The sequence below is a fragment of the Saccopteryx bilineata genome, chromosome 1, assembly GCF_036850765.1.
Source record: "Saccopteryx bilineata isolate mSacBil1 chromosome 1, mSacBil1_pri_phased_curated, whole genome shotgun sequence".
NCBI classification, from domain to species: Eukaryota; Metazoa; Chordata; class Mammalia; order Chiroptera; family Emballonuridae; genus Saccopteryx; species Saccopteryx bilineata.
Window position 1 is genome coordinate 297,017,095 of NC_089490.1, and position 23,412 is coordinate 297,040,506.

At 44.5% G+C, this 23,412-nt stretch overlaps 1 protein-coding gene across 2 annotated transcripts in view; it reads left to right on the forward strand.

Annotated features, from left to right (window-relative positions):
• Positions 1–2,664: 2,664 nt before the first annotated feature.
• NPR3 (natriuretic peptide receptor 3) overlaps positions 2,665–23,412 on the forward strand; it is a 73,105-nt gene continuing 52,357 nt past the window's right edge. For both annotated transcript variants that reach the window (XM_066244265.1, XM_066244266.1), the window contains exons 1-3: positions 2,665–3,959; positions 13,146–13,268; positions 23,073–23,239. In XM_066244265.1, the coding sequence (XP_066100362.1) occupies positions 3,203–3,959; positions 13,146–13,268; positions 23,073–23,239 (1,047 nt within the window). In that variant the 5' untranslated portion in view covers positions 2,665–3,202. The remainder of the gene's footprint in view (positions 3,960–13,145; positions 13,269–23,072; positions 23,240–23,412) is intronic.

A 23,412-nucleotide genomic window follows, 5' to 3' on the forward strand; every position in this document is an offset into this window, starting at 1 on the left:
ATTCCATGTGAAAATATTCTCAGAGGCTGGAGAATTATTCAATATGCCATTTATAGTCTTTGGGCTTCAGTTCTTGATCTGGAGAGTACTGGGTGTCGGGCTAGGCGACTTCTAAAGTCTTTTCCAGCCTTAAGATCAGAGAACTCCATGACATTCATAATATTTATATTTACACAGACTTTCAATTGTTTGGGAAAAACCTAATTTGATGGAAAGCAAACAAGCTCATAATATTAAAATCTGTATACTTATATTACTTGGTGGGTCTTTGTATATTCTGGTGCCTATTTTCACTGGAAACAATTTTTAAAAATCCTAATTTCTGCTCGTTTGAAAAATTTAAGGGGTGCTTTGAGCATCAGTAAGAACAGTAACACTGGCTTTTCTGGTTCTGCTGTCCAGCCCAGGGGCTCTTCCCTTCCACAGCCTGGTTTGTCGGTGCTTTTGAGTGACAAGCTGAAAGTTGAGAGCTCTAATCCAAAGGCCACGGAGAGGCCGATACTCACCCAAACATAAACTCACTGCCCTGCGAGTGACCCTCGGCGCGGCAGGGCAGTGCCTGAGAGGGGGGAGAGGCATTCACGCCCAGTGCCACTGAAATCCCAGCCTCCTGAATAAGCCCACGCTCCACAGTGTGCAGAATCGTATCGCCATTGGCCGGTGTTACCCAGACACAGGGCACAGCCGGCAGAAATAGGAAACCCTGGTTCCTTGACGTTTCCTGGCAATCAGTTTGGAAATCCACTAAAACACTTCGATTTAGCCATTGTTCTCTTCCTTCCTTCCTTCTTTCTTTCTGTTTCCTTCCTCCCATCCCTTCCTACCTCTACTCCTAGGAGTTCGGGGAGGATTCAATCGCTTTGAAGCTCTAAATTTCAATTTCCACTGTGTGCGTAGCACCTTGTTTTTTGGATTTCAATTCTGCTCAGATAGATGCTTCTTTTGCTACTGGTTAGCAACTCTAATTAAATAAAAAGTTTTCGCAGGAGTTAGACGCTTCTACATTAGGAATAATAGTGTATAATCTGAAATTTACATGACACAGGAAATGAAAAGTTACCCATAATTACCTTTTCGGTCCCAGAGAGACCTATTAACCGGGCGAGCGCTGATGCTTCAAGTTGTCACATCTCTGGAAATCACAATTTGCCTTTTCATGGTTACAAACGAGAGCGAGAAGGAGCACTTTTTTGGGCCTCGGGGTTTAAGCAAGCAAGCAAGCAAGCAAGCAAGCAAGCAAGCAAGCAAGCAAGCAAGCCAGCGAACAACAAACAAACTCGCAACGCCTGGGTCTGAGGCACCAGATATACCACCACTCGGCTTCAAGATTCTGCCGAAAGAGGGCGTAAGTCCCAGACTTACACATATTTGTAGACACAACGCCCAGCAGTCAAATGAAAGACCATTTTAAAACGTTTTCAATTTATTTAGTTTGCGGGATTTAAGTGTCAGAATTCCCCTGTCCAATGTAGCACGTACACATTGCAAATGACCTCAGTGTGTTACCACGTTCAGAAGGCCAAGTTCTATTCGGACCTGCCCTGCAGCGCGGCGGATTCCTCTGGCCACGGACTTCTCCGCGGCCGTTTCCAGTCTTGTCTCCACTGCGGTTGTGGCTGTGACCAGTGGCAGGACTGGGTCTCCTAGGCAGGACCATTCTCGTCATTGCAGAACTCAGAGCACAGAGTCTCGCGCGCTCCCGAGGAGACGCGGTTGGATTTCGAGCGCTTGGGGTGGAACGGAGCGTTGCGTCTGCACCCAGGGGACCCCTGGGGTAAAGATTTGGGCAGAAGGTGTCTTTATTTAATTACCTGGGTTTTTTTTTTTTTTTTTTTTTTTTTTGGAAAAAAAAAAGGGCCTCGAGGACAACTTGGAGATGCTTCTCAGGCTTTTTGCTACCTCCAGAAACCGAACCGTTCGCTCGCCTTTGGGAGCAACAAGTTTCGCTTCCTGCTCGCAGAACGCCGGCAGAGGGTTTGTGAGCCGGTACACCGGCATAGCCGCGGCGCAGTGACTCTTGAGCGAACCCTCGCTGCCCCGGAGGGGGCTGGCGCTGGGCTGGGGAAAGAGTGGTGAGACTAACGTTTAGGCTAGCGGGGCGTTCCAGGTTCGTGATCTAGCCGCTTGCACAGGATCCATGGTCCCTGCGTTCGCGCCAGGGGACAGGGAAGGTCGGGTCCCCGCCCTAGCGTTTGCGCGTCGGGAGGGAATGTGGCTGGAGTGAGAAAGAGGTGAGAGCGAGCCGGACCTACGGATTTTTGCACAGAAACTACCAATTTCTAAGACCACCCCTTTCTGTAATCCTCTCGTTTATTTTTGCACGATGTGTGTGTGTGCCTGCGCGCATTTCTGTACTTTGAAAGCATTTCCTTTTCTAAAGCTCAATGCTAGAGAAAGCGCTCCCGCGCCGGGCCAGGGAGAGGCGGGGACCCCGGAGGCGGTGCGGTGCGGTGGGGGTACCCGTGGGTGCAGACGTGGGCGACTGCGGCATTAAGGGAAAGGCCGAGGACTGGTGGAGAGTGGGGGTTAGGGGCAGAGGAGGGGTGGGAAGGGAAGGGGTGCGGGGAGGAGTCCTGATGTAAGAATGTTAATGAGAGGCTCCCCCAGCCCAGCCCCCACCACTCCCCATCCCCATCCCCCCACCCGCTGGAAATACAAGCCCGGCCTCGGCGCGCCTTGTGTGGTAACACGCTCTGCTTCTGCCACGCTATTTAAACGCCGGTTATGGATCCAGGAACCGGCGCGAATCAATGAGATCAAACGCGAGGGAGATGCACCGTCAATTACAAGCACTTGGACAAGTCTAACTTTTTTTTCTTTTACAAATACGCTTTCAAAAGCAACCTTAGCAACGCCCAAATAGAAGCCACCTCTAAGCAAAATAGTATATATACAGGGAGGACGAATACATATATTTATAATAAGTATATATGTATAAATATATTACAGGCGTACAGATTTACACCCGGTGAACTTTTTCTCCTCTTTCTTTCTTCTTTTTTTTTTTAAACGAGTACAATTGCAAAGGAGGACTCTTCTTCCTCTCTGTCTTTTGGCGAGTTAGCAAAGGGGGTATTTTATTTTCTTAGAGCGCCCAAGGGGGCGCAGGGATCTCGGAGAGAAGAGTGGGGAGGAAAGAGGAAGGGTGGGTGGGGGGCAGAGGGCGAGTCGGCAGCGAGGGCAGGCGCTTTCCTGCGGCACGATGCCGTCCCTGCTGGTGCTGACTTTCTCCGCGTGCGTCTTGCTTGGCTGGGCGTTGCTGGCCGGCAGCGCGGGTGGCGGCGGCGGCGGGGGCGAGGGCCCGGGCAGCGGGCGCCGGGAGAGAGAAGCGCTGCCACCGCAGAAGATCGAGGTGCTGGTGCTGTTGCCCCAGGACGACTCGTACCTGTTCTCCTTGGCCCGGGTGCGGCCGGCCATCGAATACGCTCTGCGCAGCGTGGAGGGCAACGGGACGGGGCAGCGTCTTCTGCCCCCCGGCACTCGCTTCCAGGTGGCCTATGAAGACTCAGACTGTGGAAACCGCGCGCTCTTCAGCCTAGTGGACCGCGTGGCAGCGGCGCGGGGAGCCAAGCCGGACCTCATCCTGGGGCCCGTGTGCGAGTACGCGGCGGCGCCGGTGGCCCGGCTTGCGTCGCACTGGGACCTGCCCATGCTGTCCGCCGGGGCGCTGGCCGCCGGCTTCCAGCACAAGGACACGGAATACTCGCACCTCACGCGCGTGTCGCCCGCGTACGCCAAGATGGGCGAGATGATGCTCGCCCTGTTCCGCCACCACCAGTGGAGCCGCGCCGCCCTGATCTACAGCGACGACAAGTTGGAGCGGAACTGCTACTTCACCCTCGAGGGGGTCCACGAGGTCTTCCAGGAGGAGGGTTTGCACACGTCTGCTTACAGTTTTGACGAGACCAAAGAATTGGATCTGGACGACATCGTGCGCTACATCCAGGCCAGTGAGCGAGGTGAGCAGGAGGGGCCCCGGGTCCCCGCTGTAACCCAGCCACTCTCCCCACATAACCGTCCGCTCCTCTGGGGACCCCATACCCCCCAGCGTCACCAAGGGCCAGGGGAGGGCGCGTGTACAGGGGCTCGCCTGGTGCGCTGTCAGGCCGCCACGAACTTGAATCATTACCCATCACTGTCTCGAGGTGCATGTGGAAAGTCCCGGGGACGAGGTGGACCCTGGGGGAGGGGCGTCCGAGCCCGCAGCTCCGACAGGTGCTGTCAAACCGCCTTGGGTTTTTCTTCCTCGCTACCCTTTGTCCGCGTGTGCCTAGCGAATAGGGGCGCACTCCCGGTAGGTTCCCTGCTCCGATTAAGATTTGAAAGCATGAAGCGGCCGAAAGAACTTGTTGCCCAGTCCTGTCCTGGTGCGCGCCCCCTCCCAGTGCGGAAGTGTGTGAGGACGCTGCAGCCCGCGCGCCGCCACATGGCTAGCTCAGGTCTCCGGGCTTCCCCCGCCGCTCCAGCCAGCCACAGACCCCAGCTTTCTTTTAAAGGCTCATTTATCGCCCTTCTCATTCCTTCCAAGGCACCTCCAGCCTCTTATAAACGAGCTTCTGTGGTTTCCACGAAAAATGCCTCGCTGTGTCTGGACGCGGCGACACTCACTCAGCCCAGCGTTTTGGGCATCGTGGTCTCTAAAGCGCAGGGAGGGAGGCTTTGCGGGAGCGGAACCTTTTTTCCACGTGCTCCCCAAGTTTTCTCCGCGGGTCTGTGGGAGTTTGACTAAACACAGAACTGGACCGAGAGCTGAGGCTGAGGATGTTGGCGGTGGTTACAGGGAGCAAGAGGAGAAATGGGTGGTCGCGGATACATACTAGCGAAAGCCCCCAATGTGGCCCACTTTACTGCGGAGTAGACTGCGGGAATGGCGGGCTGAGATCCCACAAAACGCAGTTCCTTCCCTCCAGGTGTCAGCTTTGGGTGCACACAGTTTTGGGGGAATCCCGCCTCTGTTTGTGCTCGCGCTCGGATTGTAAGTGGTTCAATCCCAGCACAGCTCCCTGCGATCCCACTCTGGGAGACCGAAGGGCCAGGGGCTGAGCCAGGGGCGAGACTAGCCCCTGACTGTGTGCAGCCGTCCACCTGGGCGCTGGCTGCGGGAGACAGCGCAGCCGGAGGCTGGGGGTATCAAGAAAGATCAGGTGCGAGTGGGCAGAGGAACAATGCGGAATGGCGCGGGGCCATCTCCCTTCCCAATTTGGCCACCTCGTACCCGAAGTGAACGCACTCCGCAGAGCGAGTGCGCGGACGGTTGTAGACGGTGAGGATGCGAGGGCAGATTTTGAGCTTTCGAACTCGAGGCTGTCCGCGCCGAATCCCTGACAGCCAAGCAGGCGGGGCGCGCCGGCTTTTCTGATGAAAAAGGGTACTTGTATCCAACCGCTGCCACGTCCGGCCGAGAAGCCCACACCTACTTCTTACTCCCAATCCCCAGGTTATTGCAGACCCTTGCAGACCTTGTTAGGGCCGGGAGCTAGGAGTTGGGGTTGGGGGTGTGTCCCCCACCCGCAGGATCAGAGGTCTGCCACCGCGTCTGTGCTGCTACTGCCCTGAAGGTCTCACCGGCCGGGAGCCCTGAGCACGTGACCTGGGATTCGAGGTCGAAGGGATCTGTCATTCCAGAGGGCAGATCACGGCCACGGGGACTCTCAGGGGGTGGTGAGCCCAGGGAGCAGGGAGGGCATCATTGTCCTGGTGGGCCTGGGGACTTCAGAGGTCTTGGACTACAGTCTGCTGCTGCTGATTAGTTACTAATTCCAAAGTCTCATTGATGTTCCCAATCACTTTGCCTTTTTTTTTTCTTCTTCCTTCTAAGTTTGCATTTAGTGGTGAAAGTTTGCTTGGCTGACCTGTATATTTTATGGGTGACAAAGGTTACCATTCCTACTCTAAAATATATTTCCAAACAGTGACTTGGCAGATGTTCAGAAATACAAAATAGTTTCTTCCCCTAAGTCTCCCACTCCCTAAAATTCCTTACCCTCAGGAGAAAATGTTGCTTGATGACAAAGGTCTCTCTGGGGGTCTTTTACTTCTTGCTAATCACCATTACTTTACCATGGACAGTTAATGGGTTACATAGGCATTCAATGGAATTTGATTTCTAGAGCATTTGTCCTGGTTCAGGCATTCACAAGAGAGGGAGCTTGGGCTGCTGCTAAACCGGTCTTCCTGAGGTTCCTCAGGTAAAGTAGGGGGAGTGGGGGAATCCCCATCTTAGTGGAGCTGTGAGGATTAAGTGAGCCAACGCAAGGAACGCACTGAAACAGTGCCAGGCACATCAGTGTTCAGTACACGAGGATTTATTATATGGTTATTAGTTTATATATATATATATATGACAGTACTTACCATTACTAGAAGGTGAGGCCATATCTTGGGGAAAGAGCCTGGGGTGAGAAGCAGATGTTCAGGACTTGGTGTCTCCACTCAGCAACTGCTTGGCCTGGGCAAGTCATTTACCTTCTCTGAGGCTGAATTTCCTCTCCTGTGAAGTGATGAGGTCACTTGAAAATCAGACCCCTTCAAACGGATGTTTGGTGGTTCTTATCTGTGCTCACTCAAGTGTAAAAATGTGTGACTTGACTGTGTTTTTGTCTTTGAAAATTCCATATTAATCATCATAGAACTAGGAAGTCCTTCCCCTTTTTGAGATAATATTTTTAGTCATTTTTTGGGACTTAAGTTCATCTGTAAAATCAGATCCAAAATATTTGATCTTTTGAAAGGGTAAAAACTGACAATGCCTCAAATAAAGATATGACTAAAGTTCCATTTGGCTGTGTGCTGTACTGTGGAAAGAAAAACTAAGCTATATTCTTTCATTTTAGGGGTTTATCATTGAGGTCAATAATTAAAAAAAGTTTTTCTCTCATGTCTTTAGCCAACAAACAATACCACTTAATTGCACACATCTGAAGCATATATCATTTAAAGACAAAGATCTTTATTTAAAATGGATTCAATTATACAGCCAACTAACTGCTGCCCTCAATACCACTCAATGATAAATTTATTTTTAAAAAAGTTTAAAAATATATTTTCAAGCCAAAAATGCTAACAGTTGTCTTATATATATATTTGATAAGATACAGAACTATTAGTATTGTACACACAAACATTTTGTATGAAGAACTGTATATTTATCCCATTAGTTGTTAATAATATGCCATTGATCTGGGCCTGCATAGCAACTGTAGAGATAACAGTACTTAATCAGTACAGAGTCATGTATTTTTAGAATTAAGCTGAGGGAAATGACTAAGTGGTTGATCAGCAGAATTTTGAAGCAGAGAATCCATGATAAGTGAAATAACTAACAGAAAGTAGAGAAAAAATAAGGCATTGTAGGCTGCCCTGTGGAAATTCTGAAAGCCTTTGGAGTAGATCGAGCTTGGTGAATGACAAGAATAAAGGTACAGTCTCCATTTTGCAAATGAAACTGTTGCTATGTAGTGTAGAAATAGACAAGGAGAAATCCTTTTTCTAAAAACCAGATTTTATTTTTATGAAATTTGGTTACACATATAGAGCTATATAGTTTAAAAAGTCAGAAAATTATGTGTCATTATAGGAGCACGAGTTTCCTGACTCCTGTTACCCCTTTCTTACTTTTTAAAATTCTTATAGCTGTTTCTGTAGGTATTTGATTTCATACCTCTAAATCAAAAGTTACTCTTGACTTTTTCCAGTTTTCAGTTTTATCTCTTGCCATCCCAGTGGAAGATGCTGATTTAGTTCTTTTCTACTCCCTTTTAACAGCACATTCAAGCTTTCCTTCCAGTCATCCTTTCAATATGACTGTATTATAATTTTGGTTAGCCCAGTAGTATTCAGTGTCTATGTTATCATTACCTTCTAAATGCTCTTTGTAGCTGAGCCATAAAGGCTACTATGATGACATTTCCTTTCTTGCCTGACTTGTTTTCCCTGGGTTAAAAAAAGGTCTATTTTTGTTTGTTTGCTTACTTTCCTATAGACTTATAACTAAATCATCTTCCAATTTTATATTTTAAGTCTTCTGAACTACTCCAGTTTAGTTATTTTCTAAATGTTTCACAGTTGTAATTCTGGGTTCTTTCTTCAACATCCACCTGCAACTCCATCTCCTCTGTCTCAGGTTAGATCCCTCTGTGTTCTTTCTTGGTTCTTACTTTTGTTTTGGTAGAACACATCCTCCAAGAGCTTTCTCAGAAAGGATGAGTTAGAGCTACATTTTGAGACTTTTCATAATTGAAAATTTTTTTTGTTCTCCTAAATGTTATATCTAATTATAGAATTCTGGGTCTGAAATTATTTTCCCTAAAAATTTGAAAGTTTGTCTTTTAAATTTCAGTACTGCTATTAGGAAGCTAGAATTAATTCCATTTCTTTGTCTATTGTTTGTTGTATTTTGTGTCCTTAAAATTGTTAGACTATTTTTGTTGCTTCCCATGCTTTAATATTCTACCATGATGTCTTTTATGCTAGTATTCTGCCTCACACCCTTGGAGGCCTCTTTAATCCTGAAAGTCATGTCTTATAGTTCTGGGAAACTTTCCTAAATTATGTCTTTGGTAATTTTACCTCTTTCATTTTCTCTGTTTTTTGTTTCTCGAATTTGTTTTATTTGGATGCTAGAACTCCTAGATTGATACCCTATTTTTTCCTATCCCTTTTCTCCTATTAACCACCTGTCTTTAAAAAAATTCCTTTTACTTAGGTATTTTTTTTGACTATTCCCAAAGTGACTGTTGAGCTGGGTTTTTTATTTCTGTTTTCATATTTTCAATTTGCAGCACACGGCACATCTTGTTTTGTTTCCATGTAGTAGTTCCCTTTTTCCTTCCAGGTTTAGAGTTAAATGGAAGATGGATGCAAGAGTCCCATAGACAATATGAAAATACCGTTTTTATTATTGATAAAGCCTATTGGAGAACATGGATTTAGATCTGCTGCCAAAAAGGCTGCTTGTTACTTCCCCTCAGAATCAGGCAGGTTTATCCATTTCTTACAGATGCCTCTTGCAGATGACACTGGGGAAAATAGGTAGTGGAGGTGACATGGAACATTGCAAGTTTTTTGGCAAGGTGGAGAAAATAGAACAAAATGACAAAAAGTTTATCCAGAAATTTAGAATCACACCACCACCCCTTTTAAGAATTTTTAGCAGTTTGAATACTACATGAGTATTTATTTACTTAAATACAACAGAAACTGTCTTAATTGACATCTATGTAAGCAGTTTACAGGATTAGCTGATGCTCTCTAATCTGTCTGTCGTGAGCCTACAGACCTTTCACCCTTGTTCATATACTTTCCAAGAGCTGTCCCCAAATCTGTTTATGCCAGTTGTGCTTATTATTTTAAGTATGTAGTTTAATGAGTTATGTAAACTGATGAAACATGAGTAGGAAGAGAGTGCTATTTTAATGAAAACTATTTTAATCTTCTGATGGACTGTATAAAGGCAAGTTGCTAAAAATACTTGCTGTTGAATTAGGGTTGAATGAAACAACCGTAAGAGGGTAGGGATTATCCTACAAATCTAGAAGGATTCTGCACTCTGATCGTTTTGCCAGGATCTTAAGTACTTGCACCAACTTAAACTAAAACATAATGTGCATTATGCAAGAAAAGAAAAAAAAAACAAAACACCTTGCTCAGGAACTTGGAAGTTAAGGGTTCCTTTTGAGAGTTAAACCACATGGTCAACACACAATAGATGAGATCTAAAATAATCAAAGTCAGCTCAGACCAGACACAATGCCACTTGGGTCACTCTTGCTCAGTCCAAGTAGGTACTGACATTTAAGGAAAGAATGTGTCCATCAGAAGGAACTGGCTGGCCTGACCTGTGGTGGTGCAGTGGATAAAGCGTTAACCTGGAAACACTGAGGTTGCCGGTTCAAAACCCTGGGCTTGCCTGGTCAAGGCGCATATGGGAGTTGATGCTTCCTGCTCCTCCCCCTTCTCTCTCTCTGTCTCTCCTCTCTATAATGAATAAATAAAATCTAAAAAAAAATTAAAAAAAAAAAAAAAAAAAAGAAGGAACTGGCCTTGTTGGTGATGAGGATAGAGAGAGGAGATGGGCCAGGACTGTAAAAATAGAAGAAGAAGTGATAGAGAGGCCTGTGTTGGGCAGAGCCCAGCTAGGACTTAGAGAAGCTTGTGCTCTGGCCTGAGGACCCAGCCTGTTTGGTCTTGGGCTCAGGATATATCTCTTAGATGGACGCTTAGAGTTAGCAGCCCTGATGCCTTTAGATGCCTGAATCATCCAACTAATTTACCTGATCCTGATTTCATTCTCACTAACATCCTACTGCTTATAATTTCGCTCCCCAGTTAGCATGCCTACGTGCAGACATGTTCATGGGCATTTTGGTCCTCATTGAATTTAAGTAATCTGTATTCCACATTATCTAAAAATATCTAAGTTAGGTTATTGGGACTCAGTCCTCAAGCAATGACTACTATTTGTGTGCCAACAGCACAAAGTTCTGCGTCTGGGGGTTTAGAGACAGACTCTGGACTATGATTAATTGATCAAAAAATGATGAGGGCTGCCCAGCAGACAGTTTGCCTGAGTCTACTGGACCTTCCTGGAAATGCTCCCTCTTGGAATCTACACTCTTCAAACTTGTCCACTGCTTAGCCCCTTATTGGATATTCTGTGGGACAGCTTGGCTCTTTATTTTTTATTTAAGGGACTAGAATCCAATCATTGCTAAAAACAAAGGTCTAAATCATAATGAGTAATGAGGTATTTCTTCGAAAGCTTCCTTACCGAGGCATCTTGGAATTTGATTATGTATCCCAGATACATAACTATATTTCTGGGCCCAAATAACACCTACTTCCACAGTTATAGCTCTTTATGAGTTTTGTATTGTTTAAAAACAAGTCCTCCAGAGCTTTCAGCCTGTACACGGAGCCCCTTTGCAGTCAGGAATGTCAGAGTCATGATCTAACACTCTGAATGAAGGTTGCAGTAAACGAAATATCAACAAGCCTTAACCCTCCGCACCAGTTGCCAAGGCAGCTTTGGCACAGCCTGAAGTTTGTTTTACGTCTTTCAGCACCCATGCTTTTACAAAGAACATACACATCTCTGAGAGCTGGCACGCAGGGTGATAACGCGGTAGGGCACCCAGGCCTCTCCAGGGCTCTCCTCTCCTCTGTATGCAGCAAAGCACAGTGGCTCCCATTTGGAGACAAGGGTCAGCAACAATGGTCAAATTAACTAGGTAATGGCCGGGTCCCCACTTCACTCCAGCCTGTCGAAGCTCTTGTGAGGCAGGCAACAATATCCTGGAGTTGCTTAACACCTCTCAAATCCGATTGTGGATAAAACTGAGGGAACATGGGGAGGGACCTGGAATCTTGCTGACTATTTCCTATATATGTTGAGAAAGCTTGAGAAAAATGGTTCAAAGTTAAGACAGCAGAAAGCTTGAACCACTCACGGCATCCCGAAAACCATCCAGTCTGCTATCTCAGGAAAATGTATTTACTATGTGATTAAGTATAAAAAGCAGTTGAAACTCTTCACTGTCTTTTATATTGGGCAAATCTGGTGATTCATTTGAAGTATTCTTTTTTTTTTTCATTTTAAGTATTCTTAAAACTTTTGTATACTTTTGGAAAAGATGTAAGAAATCACAAAAAAACCTTTGTTATAGACTTCACCTAGATTTTTACCAATTGTTAACAATCTGAAACTTATACTTTATTATTCCCCCTCCCCTCCTCTTCCCTCGCTTTTCCTTCCCTTTCTTCTCCTTCCCTTCCCCCTCCAAATATATACACACATATATCACTTACAAATATTGTTATCTTTTAACGAACTATTTGAGAGTAAGTACAGCCACCATGCTCTTTGACTCCTTCATACTTAAGTGTATTTCCCTAAGAAAAAGGACATTCACTTATATATCCATAGTAGAATTATGAAAAGAAAGAACTTTAACACACATGCAATGCTATTATCTAATTTACAAACCTTATTCATATTTCTCCAGTTCTTTTCATAATGCCCTTTGTTGATTTTTCTAAATTAGGTTATAATTTTTTATTTATTGATTTGAGAGAGAAAGAGAGAGAGAGAGAGAAACATCAATTTGTTGTTCTACTTATGCATTTATAGGTTGATTCTTGTATTTTCCCTGACTGGGGATTGAACCTGCAACCTTGTTGTTTTGGGATGACGCTCTTAACTGAGCTACCCGGCCAGGGCCTAGCAAAACTTTTTTTATTATTATTATTATTATTATTTTCATTTTTCTGAAGCTGGAAACAGGGAGAGACAGTCAGACAGACTCCCGCATGCGCCCGACCGGGATCCACCCAGCACGTCCACCAGGGGCCATGCTCTGCCCACCAGGGGGCGATGCTCTGCCCATCCTAGGCGTCGCCATGTTGTGACCAGAGCCACTCTAGCGCCTGGGGCAGAGGCCACAGAGCCATCCCCAGCGCCCGGGCCATCTTTGCTCCAATGGAGCCTTGGCTGCGGGAGGGGAAGAGAGAGACAGAGAGGGAAAGCACGGCGGAGGGGTGGAGAAGCAAATGGGCGCTTCTCCTGTGTGCCCTGGCCGGGAATCGAACCCGGGTCCTCCGCATGCTAGGCCGACGCTCTACCGCTGAGCCAACCGGCCAGGGCTATTATTATTTTTTTAAGGTCCAAGATCACACACTGCATTGAGTTTTATGTTCCTCTAAGTGTCTTTTACTCTAAAACATTTCCTCAGCCTGTCTTTTTTTCCTTTTCTGTCTTTGTTTTTCATGAAATTGACCATTTTAAAGAGCACGGACCACTTTTCCACAGACCGTCCCTCAAGCTGGATTTGTGGCTGCTTCCTTCTGATTAGATTCAGGTTACCCATTTTGACAAGTTTGGTTCTAGGTGTGATACATATGGAGGCTCAGGAATCTGTCCCCATGGTGGGTGACATTGGCTTCCATTCCTTGGTTATGGTGACATCCGCTAGATCTCTCCACTGTAAGGTTACTATTCTTCCCCTTTATAATTAATCTGTAATTTGTGAGGCTACTCTAGGACCATGTAAGTACCTGTTCTTTGTCAGCTGTCCCCCACGGGTTTCAGCGTCCTCTCTGTGCTCCACGCAGGGGCGTCTCACGCGTGTTGTTTGTTCCTCCCTCCCCAGTGGTGATTATGTGTGCGAGCAGCGACACCATCCGGGGCATCATGCTGGCGGCACACAGACATGGGATGACCAGCGGGGACTACGCCTTCTTCAACATCGAGCTCTTCAACAGTTCTTCCTATGGTAACTCTGCGTCCCCTCTCCCCTCGCGCTGCTAGGGTGTCAGAAAGTGGGGGAGAAAGAGCCAAGCCTGTGAGTCACATCAACAGATTTGAGTTCTGTAACTAGGATTTTAGAAATTTGTGATTCTGAACACAGTCGAGACTTCTAGGTTCTCAAGCTTTTCTTCTCTGAGAACTTAATTAGAGCAAAACGATACCATGTACCCGTGATGCTAAGGGCCTTGTCTCCAAGTAATCATAAATCCGGGTCCTAAGGACCCCTCCCAAGTGAGTTTCTGAATGCAGGTTGCCTCCACAATGGATTGTTGGAATAATTTTAGTGAAATTTGGGCAGTATCTTTAATAAAATGGAACAGACCAGAACATATCATGTAGTAGAATAGAACATGTCGAAGTGCGTCACATGTAATATTGTTTCATAAAACTTTTATTTTAGGAATATGATTGTGTGTTTCTGTGTATATATTTATGCATGTTACCCATATGTTTGTAATGGGCCACAATGAGGAATAAATAAAATAACCATTACTGTAAACTGAAGTTCAACATTTTGAAAGTCACTGCTCCTCGCCCCCCTTCACTTCAGATTAGAGCCCCTTAAACTTCTGTATATAAGTTCAGGCACCATCAACATAAACGATTGAAAGCATTTAATTTTTTAAAATGGGTCTGGGGAAGTTTCCAGGGTGTTGTGATGGAGGATTTCTAAGAAGGTTATCAAGGTCACAAAACATTTTTCCCAAATGTGGGTGGGCTTTCTGCGAAGTAACTGTCATGTTCAGACACTGCATGTTGGCAGCGGAGGGAACTTGTATGCCTGACACAAATGGCATGTTTATACTGAGCAGCTCTTTACAGCTCTGGATGTTGAGCTAGAGTTAAACTCCAGGAGCTAAACCTTACAACACACGCCTCAGTTTCCTGTTCTGATATCCTGGCCTACTTAAGCAATAGATCATTACACACAAATAGTAAAACACACTTCTCATGGGGATCAAGAAAAGTGGATGAGACAAAAGTAGCCATTGCTTCCTTGGACTGGATAAAATGATAGATTTGAGGCTTTCAGAATAAACACCCAGTGCTTTCCTCCTTCCAGCTGGGGTGGTCTTTCTCTCTCCTCGCAAGCAGAGTGGCAGTTTCACTTCTTGACCCAAGGTCAGAATGTAATTACATTATTGATTACAGTAGTGAGTTCATGGAGACAGTGGCAGGGACTGGTGAGAAATGAAAAACATTTATTCTGAATTTTTCAAGTTGGCAACAGCAAACATAGAATTTCAAATATTAGGTACTGGTATACCTTTTATCCACAGCTAAAGATTGTATTACTTACCTGTGGTCATTTCAATATACGAGTATTATAGAAAATATTATGTTTTCTATCTATCTATCTATCTATCTATCTATCTATCTATCTATCTATCTATTGATGTGTCTATTGAGATGAGAAATGTAGAAAAGCAGAGGGAAGAAAATAAGTTACAGGCCCCGACCAGTTGGCTCAGCAGTAGAGTGTTGGCTCAGCGTGTGGATGTCCTGGGTTTGATTCCCGGTCAGGGCACACAGGAGCAGTGACCATTTGTTTCTCAACCCCTCCCCCTCTCCTTTCTTTTTTTTTCTCTTTCTCTATCTTTCTCTTTTCCTTTTGCAGCCATGACTTGAATGGTTCAAGAAAATTGGTCCTGGGTGCTGAGGATGGCTCCATGGCCTTGCCTCAGGTGCTAAAATAGCTTGGTTGCCAAGCAATGGAGCAATGGCCCTAGATGGGTAAAGCATTGCCCCATAGGGGGCTTGCTGGGTGGATCCCAGTCAGGATGCATGCAGGAGTCTGTCTCTCTGCCTCCCCACTTCTCACTTAAGAAAAAATAAAATAAAATAAGTTACCATAATTCTGTCACCCATATCAAAGTACAATGATAATATTTAGATCTTGTCTATTTACAAAATACATATATTTACAAAATCATTTTAAATAAAATAGTTACACTGTTTCTAATCTGACTACACAGTATTTTATAATGTTGACATGCCATCTTTACTTTGTTAGCCTTCTCTTTTCTTGCTGTTCCCAGCTTTTTTTTTTTTTTTTTTTTTGGTATTTCTCTGAAGTGAGAAGCAGGAAGGCAGAGAGACAGACTACTGCATGCGCCTGACTGGGATCCAACCAGCAAGCCCACTAGGGAGCGATGCTCTGACCATCTGGGGCGTCGCTCTGTTGCAACCAGGGCCATTCTAGCACCTGAGGCAGAGGCCATGGTGTCATCCTCAGCGCCTGGGCCAACTTTGCTCCAATGGAGCCTTGGCTGCGGGAGAGAAAGAGAAAGATAAAGAGAAAGGAGAGGGGGAAGGGCGAAGAAGCAGATGGGCACTTCTCCTGTGTGCCTTGGCCAGGAATCGAACCTGGGACTTCCACACACTGGGCCAATGCTCTAGCACTGAGCCAAACGGCTAGGGCTTCAGCTTTTTGCTGTAAGAACAAGGCTATGTTGAGTTGGCTTGAGTGTGCATGCATGTGACATACACACACATATTTATTCTGTAAGATAAATTTCTAGAAGTAGAATTTCTGGGTCAAAGGTTATACACATCTAAGTGTTGACAGACATTGCCAAGTTGTCTTCTAGAGAGGCTTAACAATTTATACTTTTGCAACAATGTATGAGATTGTTTGTTTTCCTACATTCTTGTCAATCTTGCATCATCTAACTTGTAAAGTATATTATTTTAATTTGTTTTTATGTCTCTAAGCAAAGATTTGTACATTTTAAAATTTAAATTCTGCAACATTCCTGTTGTGTTTATTCTTAGATATTTTATGTTTTCTGGTTGTTATTATCATCTTTTCTCCATTTTTAAAAAAAAAAATTTTAATTTTTATTTTATTCATTTTAGAGAGGAGAGAGAGAGAGAGAGGAGAGAGAGGAGAGAGAGACAGGGGGGAGGAGCTGGAAGCATCAACTCCCATATGTGCCCTGACCAGGCAAGCCCAGGGTTTTGAACCGGCGACCTCAGCATTTCCAGGTTGACGCTTTATCCACTGCGCCACCACAGGCCAGGCCTTTTCTCCATTTTGTAATTGTAGTTGTTATATAGAAAAGCTATGAGTTTTGCTTATTTATTTAGCAAGAATTACACATATGAAACTCCCTGCTCCAATAATTTTTATATCATTTTCAAATAACAACTAGTTTTCTCTTCATTCTGATAGTTAATATCTTCTTTTTCTTTTCTTATTGCATTGACAAGAACCTCCAGAATAATATTATATAACAATGGTGATACTTTAATCTCTGACTTTCTGACTTTAAGTACATATACATATCTATTACTATTGCTGGTGATTTTGGAACAACTCTTAAATCTTATTTTTCTGAGGTTAGTTTTTCTGCTTCTTGAAACATTGCATAGTTATACAGTCTACAGGGTGCTTTTATACAACCTACAAAGTATCCTTGGTGTTTCTGATTAGATTCTTTTTCTTTTCCCTTTGTTTCTCAGGTGTTGAGCTCACATGTCAGTCTGCTTGAGAGACTGTGCCTTAGTTTCATCTAATGATAATAATAATAATTAATAATAATAGTACTTACCTCATGGCATCAGGCTGAGTAATAATGAGATAATGTGTGTGAGACACATAGTAAACTTCTTGAGTATTTAATAAATGTTAGCTATATTTCTTATTAGTCTTAGTTTACTTTGACTATTACACATGGAACTTTATTATTTTTTCTTTTTTTCTTTTTATTTATTTATTTATTTTTTGGAAACGGGGAGAGACAATCAGACAGACTTCCGCATGCACCCGACCGGGATCCACCCGGCACGCCCACCAGGGGCAATGCTCTGCCCACCAGGGGGCGATGCTCTGCCCCTCCCGGGGGGGGGGCACTCTGCCAAGACCAGAGCCACTCTAGCACCTGGGGCAGAGGCCAAGGAGCCATCCCCAGCGCCCGGGCCATCTTTGCTCCAATGGAGCCTTGGCTGCGGGAGGGGAAGAGAGAGACAGAGAGGAAGGAGGGGGGGGGTGGAGAAGCAAATGGGCGCTTCTCCTATGTGCCCTGGCCGGGAATCGAACCCGGGTCCCCCGCACGCCAGGCCAACGCTCTACCGCTGAGCCAACTGGCCAGGGCCTACACATGGAACTTTAAAAAATAAATTAAGTTTGTACATTTTTCTGTAGTATATTTTTATAAATTAATTTAGATTATACATTGTTATCAAGTTAACCTTTTATCTAAACTACTGTACATCCTAAGAAATGATGTCTGCATGTAAATAACCAAGACCTCCAATGTTAGTGATTTACCAGTGTTTTTCAACCTTTGTTTCTCACGCACTCATAAACTAATTACTAAAGAAAAAGAGGCCCTGACCTCTTCTCCCTTAGTAACTAATTTATTTGTGTCATGAGATAAAAATGGTTGTATTTATTCAGGGGCACTGACCTTAGGAATTAGTGTGTGTTTGTGCCATGGAAAAAAAAGGTTGAAAATCACTGAACGAGGAGGTTTATTCTCCAACCTGTAAGAAGTCCAGAGGTGGGCAGTCCTGGGCAGGGATGGTGGTTCCATCATGTCACCAAGGATCCAAGCTTCTGCTTCTCACTCCCTCAATCTTAGTGAATAGCATTCATCCTCAAGGACACAAGATGGTGGCCAGAGCTTCTGCGATCGTGTCTTAATTCTAAACAAGACAAAGAAGGGAAGTTAAAGGCAAAAAAGAGATCTTCTCAATTGACTTGATTCTGCTTGAAAAGCTCTCTGGAAGCCCCATTTACTAACTTCTGCTTACATATCATTGCCTACCTCTAGTTGTGAGGGGAGCCAGGAAGTGTGTGCTTTTAGCTGAACTCACTGCTACTTCTAAACAATTCAGAAATCTGTTACTCAGGAGGAAGGGAAAATGGATGTAGAGAGGCCACTGCACATGTTTGCCACAGACCCAGAAGCACCTTTCCTTCTCAGATGAGAAGCAGGAAACAGAATCTTACGACAGGCAGAGTGACCTAGAGCAACAATGGTGTCCATTGTCAATAAAGGGCCTTCTCTGAGACTCCGTGCCCTAAGAATCAGATATACATCGATGAAAGTGCTTTAGCCTCCTCTCCTTGTGCTCCTTCACACCAAACTCTACACCCACTCTAGAAAAAGATTCTATTTTATTTAATACTTATTTGATATTGGGTTTTAAAAAATACATTGATAGTATGTATTTACTGATTACTAGATTGTTTGTCTTTGAAAATATTCTCAGATATGCCCAAATTATATTGTTATAGGACTTCAGAATATATTATGGGGGGGGGGGATTCAAGTGATGGAAAGGATAGGTTTTAAAAAAATGTAGAGAGAAGAGAAGATGGTACACATTGTCCTGGAGAGTTTTTAACAGCACCCAGGGGCATTCTCATCCACCGGCCTTATCTTCTTTGGATATAAGCTAGTTGGAAAGCTATTTGGGCAATCCTGTCTGGCTGGGACTAAGAACTCTCCTGCCTTCCTGAGAACTCACAGGGCACTAATTAAGCTGAGGATGGAAGTATATATAGTACAGCCAGGTGATCCACATACATTGCCTGACTCACTAAAAGTGGAAAAATAGCAGAGAAGCTGGGGAGTGTTTGGATTATTTATATTTTGCCGTAAAAGTGATACATGCACATTAAAGTCAGCTTGAGACAGTGAGAAAAGGAAAAGAATTATGACACAATCTTTCAACTGTTATAGTTTCTAAACCATATTTAGAGACTTCCCCTCAGAAAGTTGGGGCTCCATGATGCTTTAGACAGAGCGGAACAAAGTAAATCAAAGCGAAATGACTACGCTTTCCCTTATTCCTGAACAAGCGCCTTCTCTGCCCCACTTTTCACTAACAGACTCCTCCTTTGCTTAATCTCTTCTTCAGGACCATTCTAAGAGTCTGACATTTGCACGTGCCACTCCTCAGAAAGTGCTATCCTTTAGGTCACCAGTGACCTCCTCATCACCAAAGCCATTGGCCTTACCTCAGGCCATGCCTTGTGCCTCTAAAGCAGCGCTGTCCCGTGGGACTTTCTGCCCTGCCAGCTGGGTTCTGTTCCATGTTGAAATGTAGCAAGTGCAACTGAGAAACTACATTTTTTAGTTTTACTTGATTTTAATTAATTTAAGTTTAATTAGTCATGCCTGTGATGACTACCACAGTAGGCTCTAGAACATTCACTGTTATTTCCGTCCATTTCTTTCTGGAGAGCCGGTTTTTCCAGGCTTTGGGAGCACAGCATTCTTCTGGTTCTTGGCTCCTATCCCCTCCAACTCCTTCTGCTAAGCTTCCCAAGGTGTCTGTGCTCAGCGCTCCTCGCTTCTCTGTGCTCTCCCATACAGGGCAGTCAGGCTCCAGTTCTAATTCCCAGCCACGTGAAAATGACAGCCAACCCTCCCTTAAGCTTTCCTTCGCTCCTCTGTCTGTCTAGACCACTGTCTCCCACACCAGCCGGGCGTTGTCACTTGGGCATTCTGTCGTCAGTCCCCATGGTGTGACCGTGACTCTGACTGAAATCATTACAATTTCCGTCTGACTCTGCTCTTTCCTCTAATGACAAACCGTGTGCCTTTCCTGTTTGCATCATTGGCGACATGCCTCCCTCTGTTGTTCCTCACTCCCTAACGCCTGTGGAGTCTTGAGATTCCTCTTTCACAGCTGTCTGCTTTCATTCTCAAGGTCTCTCTCTTTTTATGATTAAAAAGCAGTAAATATTATTGAAGACTTCCTATATTCAGAAGCACACACATACAAAATAAAAGAAAGAAAAAAAGAAAAAAAGAGAGAAAAAAAGAAAAAGTAAGAAAAAAAGAAAAGGAAACTTGCCCTTGATTCTAACCACCCAGAGAACCATGTTTAATTTGGGGGGGGGGGTGACTTCCCACGTTTAACCTCTCGTAACCTCTTGCCTGGATTACTGTGGCTGCGAATCCTCAATGTCTCCTCACTCTAATCCGGTGCTGTTTCCCAAGGCAGGATCCTGATCATGTCATTCTTCTGTTCCACTCGTAAATCTCCAGAGGCACCCAGTTGTCTACTGAATTAAATTTGTCTCACGAATGGGGCGTCAGGCCAAGCTGACCTCTGCTTTCCTCCTGCTCAGCAGCCCAGTATGGGAGATGTTCCTGACACACTACAATGAGAAACACCCACAGAAGCAGGAAGTCATAGTACTAGTTATGTTTGGGACTAGATACCTATTTATTTTGGCTTAAATGTATTAAGCACTAGTGTTTCCATTCTTTTTTCTAGAAAATACAACTTCAAAATTATCTTTTAGATTATGGTAGACAAACTCTTACTGGATTTCATTTCTTTCAAAATAAAAAAAGAGGTTTTTTTCCCCATTTTAGTAACTGAGATAGTTGCTGTTTCCAATCCTGTGTGTATTTTCTATTGTATAACATAACATTTGATAAGGCTAGGTATTCCCAGGAGAGAGCTCTTTCCCAGAGCTGAAAAATTCTGACCTCTCTGCTTATGAGACATCACTCTTGTTGAGACTTGACACCTCAAATCAATTAAAACTGAATCAATAAATATTGATTGCATGCTTATAAGAAGTGGGTCCCTCCATGGAATGAGGGTGTTCTGGACAGTTTCAGACTTTGGGGTCTTCATGACAAGTGGATTTGGCCCCTCCACAAAGGCCACGACGTCTGTTCCAAGCCCCCAGCTGGGTTTACCCGGCTGATGGCAGAGATGAGCAGCTTACTCGCTCTCTGGGCACAGGGGTAGCTGCTGGTTGCTTGTGCTGGGGCCTCCATGTTTGAGAAGTTTCATGTGGGAGGAGGAGGACTTTGTCAAGTTCCGTTTGGTGGCTTGAAATTTAATCCTGTGCTCACTGAGGACAGATCTAGCCCTTAATGAATTTTGTCCTCAGCTCTGTCTTATTTTAACAGCTTGCTGCCTACTGGATGTCATGTACATTTGCACTTTAGCTTAAGCTGTAAGCTTGACCAAGCATGCCTGCCCGTCCTCCTCTCCTCCTATGAAAGTTCTACCCACACAGGACCAGGCTGTGCCTCCTCCTGATTGCTTCTTCCTCTATGTTATGCATTTTTCTTTGTATCCCCAAAACTTCCCCTCTTCCCCAGTAAGCTGTTACCCTGTAATAACTTTAGTTCTTACAAGTCTGTCTCTAAATCTTTGTTTTGAAGGCAGTGGAGACTGTGCAAGACATTTATAATGTCCATTGTGGTGGCCACTACAGACCTTCGAACATAGTTTGTTAATCCATGTCTATCTGACTTAAGCTGTGGTAGAAATCCCAAGGCCACCAGCTCTTTTTCTGTAAGAGTGGAGCAAGAGCCGTGGAACCCTGGCCCCACCCCCCAGAACCATCCTGCTGCTCAGCTGCTGGGCTCCAGGTGTCTGCCGTGGATTGGGACTCAGTGTGACCAAATGACTTTGGTGTTGGACTCCAGAGGTTGAATTTCGTGTTGTACTTCCAGATCTCTGGGGATCATAATGATAATTCATAGAAACAGCAACGTATTGTCAAAAGTTAGAGGTCCCAAGCCCTGGCTGGGCAGCTCAGTTAGTCAGAGTGTTGTCCCGAAGTGCAGAAGTTGCCAGTTTGATCCCCGGTCAGGGCACATACAGGAACAGCTTGATATTCCTCTCTCTCTCTCTTCCTGCCTCTCACTCAGTCTAAAGAAAAGAAAGGGCCACATATTTTCTAAAAAATGAAATAATAGAGAGAAGGTAAATGATTTTTATCCACGCCATTGCTTTTGTGAAGGGAGAGCTGTGAGGCAGTGGGGTACCCAGCTTCTAATGCCTCAGTTTCCTCATCCGTACCCTGGAGACAATAATTGTACCCATATCACTGGGTCTTGTGAGGATTAAGTGAGTTTCTAAATATAAAGTGCTCATTAAATAGAGATTATTATTGTATATCTGCTCAATGCATGTTAGCAATTTTCATTTATTACTACTGATGCAATGGTGAGCACTGTCCAATAAATAATTTAGTGATGTTGCCAGCACTAGAGATACAAGTCCTCACATCCACCTAAGCTACTTCTCACTCCGAAGGGATTCCAGAAATATCTCAAGAACTAGCTGTAACCTCTAACTTTTTTAACAGTGTCGATTTTATCATACTTGTGCATCTCTGTTGTCATACAGAGCCATTCCTGCCACCACACCTGCATAGCATCAGAATCTGATTTGTTGCCCTAAAGCCCTGGTTGGCAAACTGCAGCTCACGAGCCACATGCGGCTCTTTGACCACTTGAGTGCAGCTCTTCCACAAAATACCACGTGCAGGTGCTACCTTGATAAGGAATGTACTTACCTATATAGTTTAAGTTTAAAAAATTTGGCTCTCAAAAGAAATTTCAATTGTTATACTGTTGATATTTGGCTTTATTGACTAATGAGTTTGCCGACCACTGCCCTAAAGCAAGTTGGTTGACCTCCATAGTTGATTGTAGGCATTAAAAATGGAGTGTGAACAAGGAGGAAGAAAGCTTAGGTCTTATCCTTGCCACGCTGCAATTCTTGGGGGCTGAGAATCACAGTCCCATGGTTATTAGAAGGTAGTGAACACCACATTGCCTTTCTCTCACATTTCAAAGGAACATATGTCCAAAGGGCCTTCTTCTCCTTTGAGGACCTTGACATTGTCACAGTATACCTGAGTGCAGAACTATGACAATGCCTCTTGCCCCAGCTGCCAAGAGTAACGTGTTGAGACACATTGCATTTGAAGAGGTAGAATGGCCCCTTTATGGTGACTGGCTTGGAATGATAAGTATTTTTATTTCTCCCATAGGAGATGGCTCGTGGAAGAGAGGAGACAAACACGACTTTGAAGCTAAGCAGGCGTACTCATCCCTCCAAACAATCACTCTACTGAGGACAGTGAAACCTGAGTTTGAGAAGTTTTCCATGGAGGTGAAAAGTTCTGTTGAGAAACAAGGGCTCAATGAGGAGGATTACGTAAGTGCTCGATTACGAGCCTAGACCTTCAGCATTCTGAAAACAGTCTTCTAATTAAATCAGAGGTGACAAAGTGTCCCATTCTGAACCATTCAGAAATTCCTAGGTTCATGTCTGAACATCACTGTGCTTTCTGTGTGTGTGTGTGTGTGTGTGTGTGTTTTTTCTGGCCA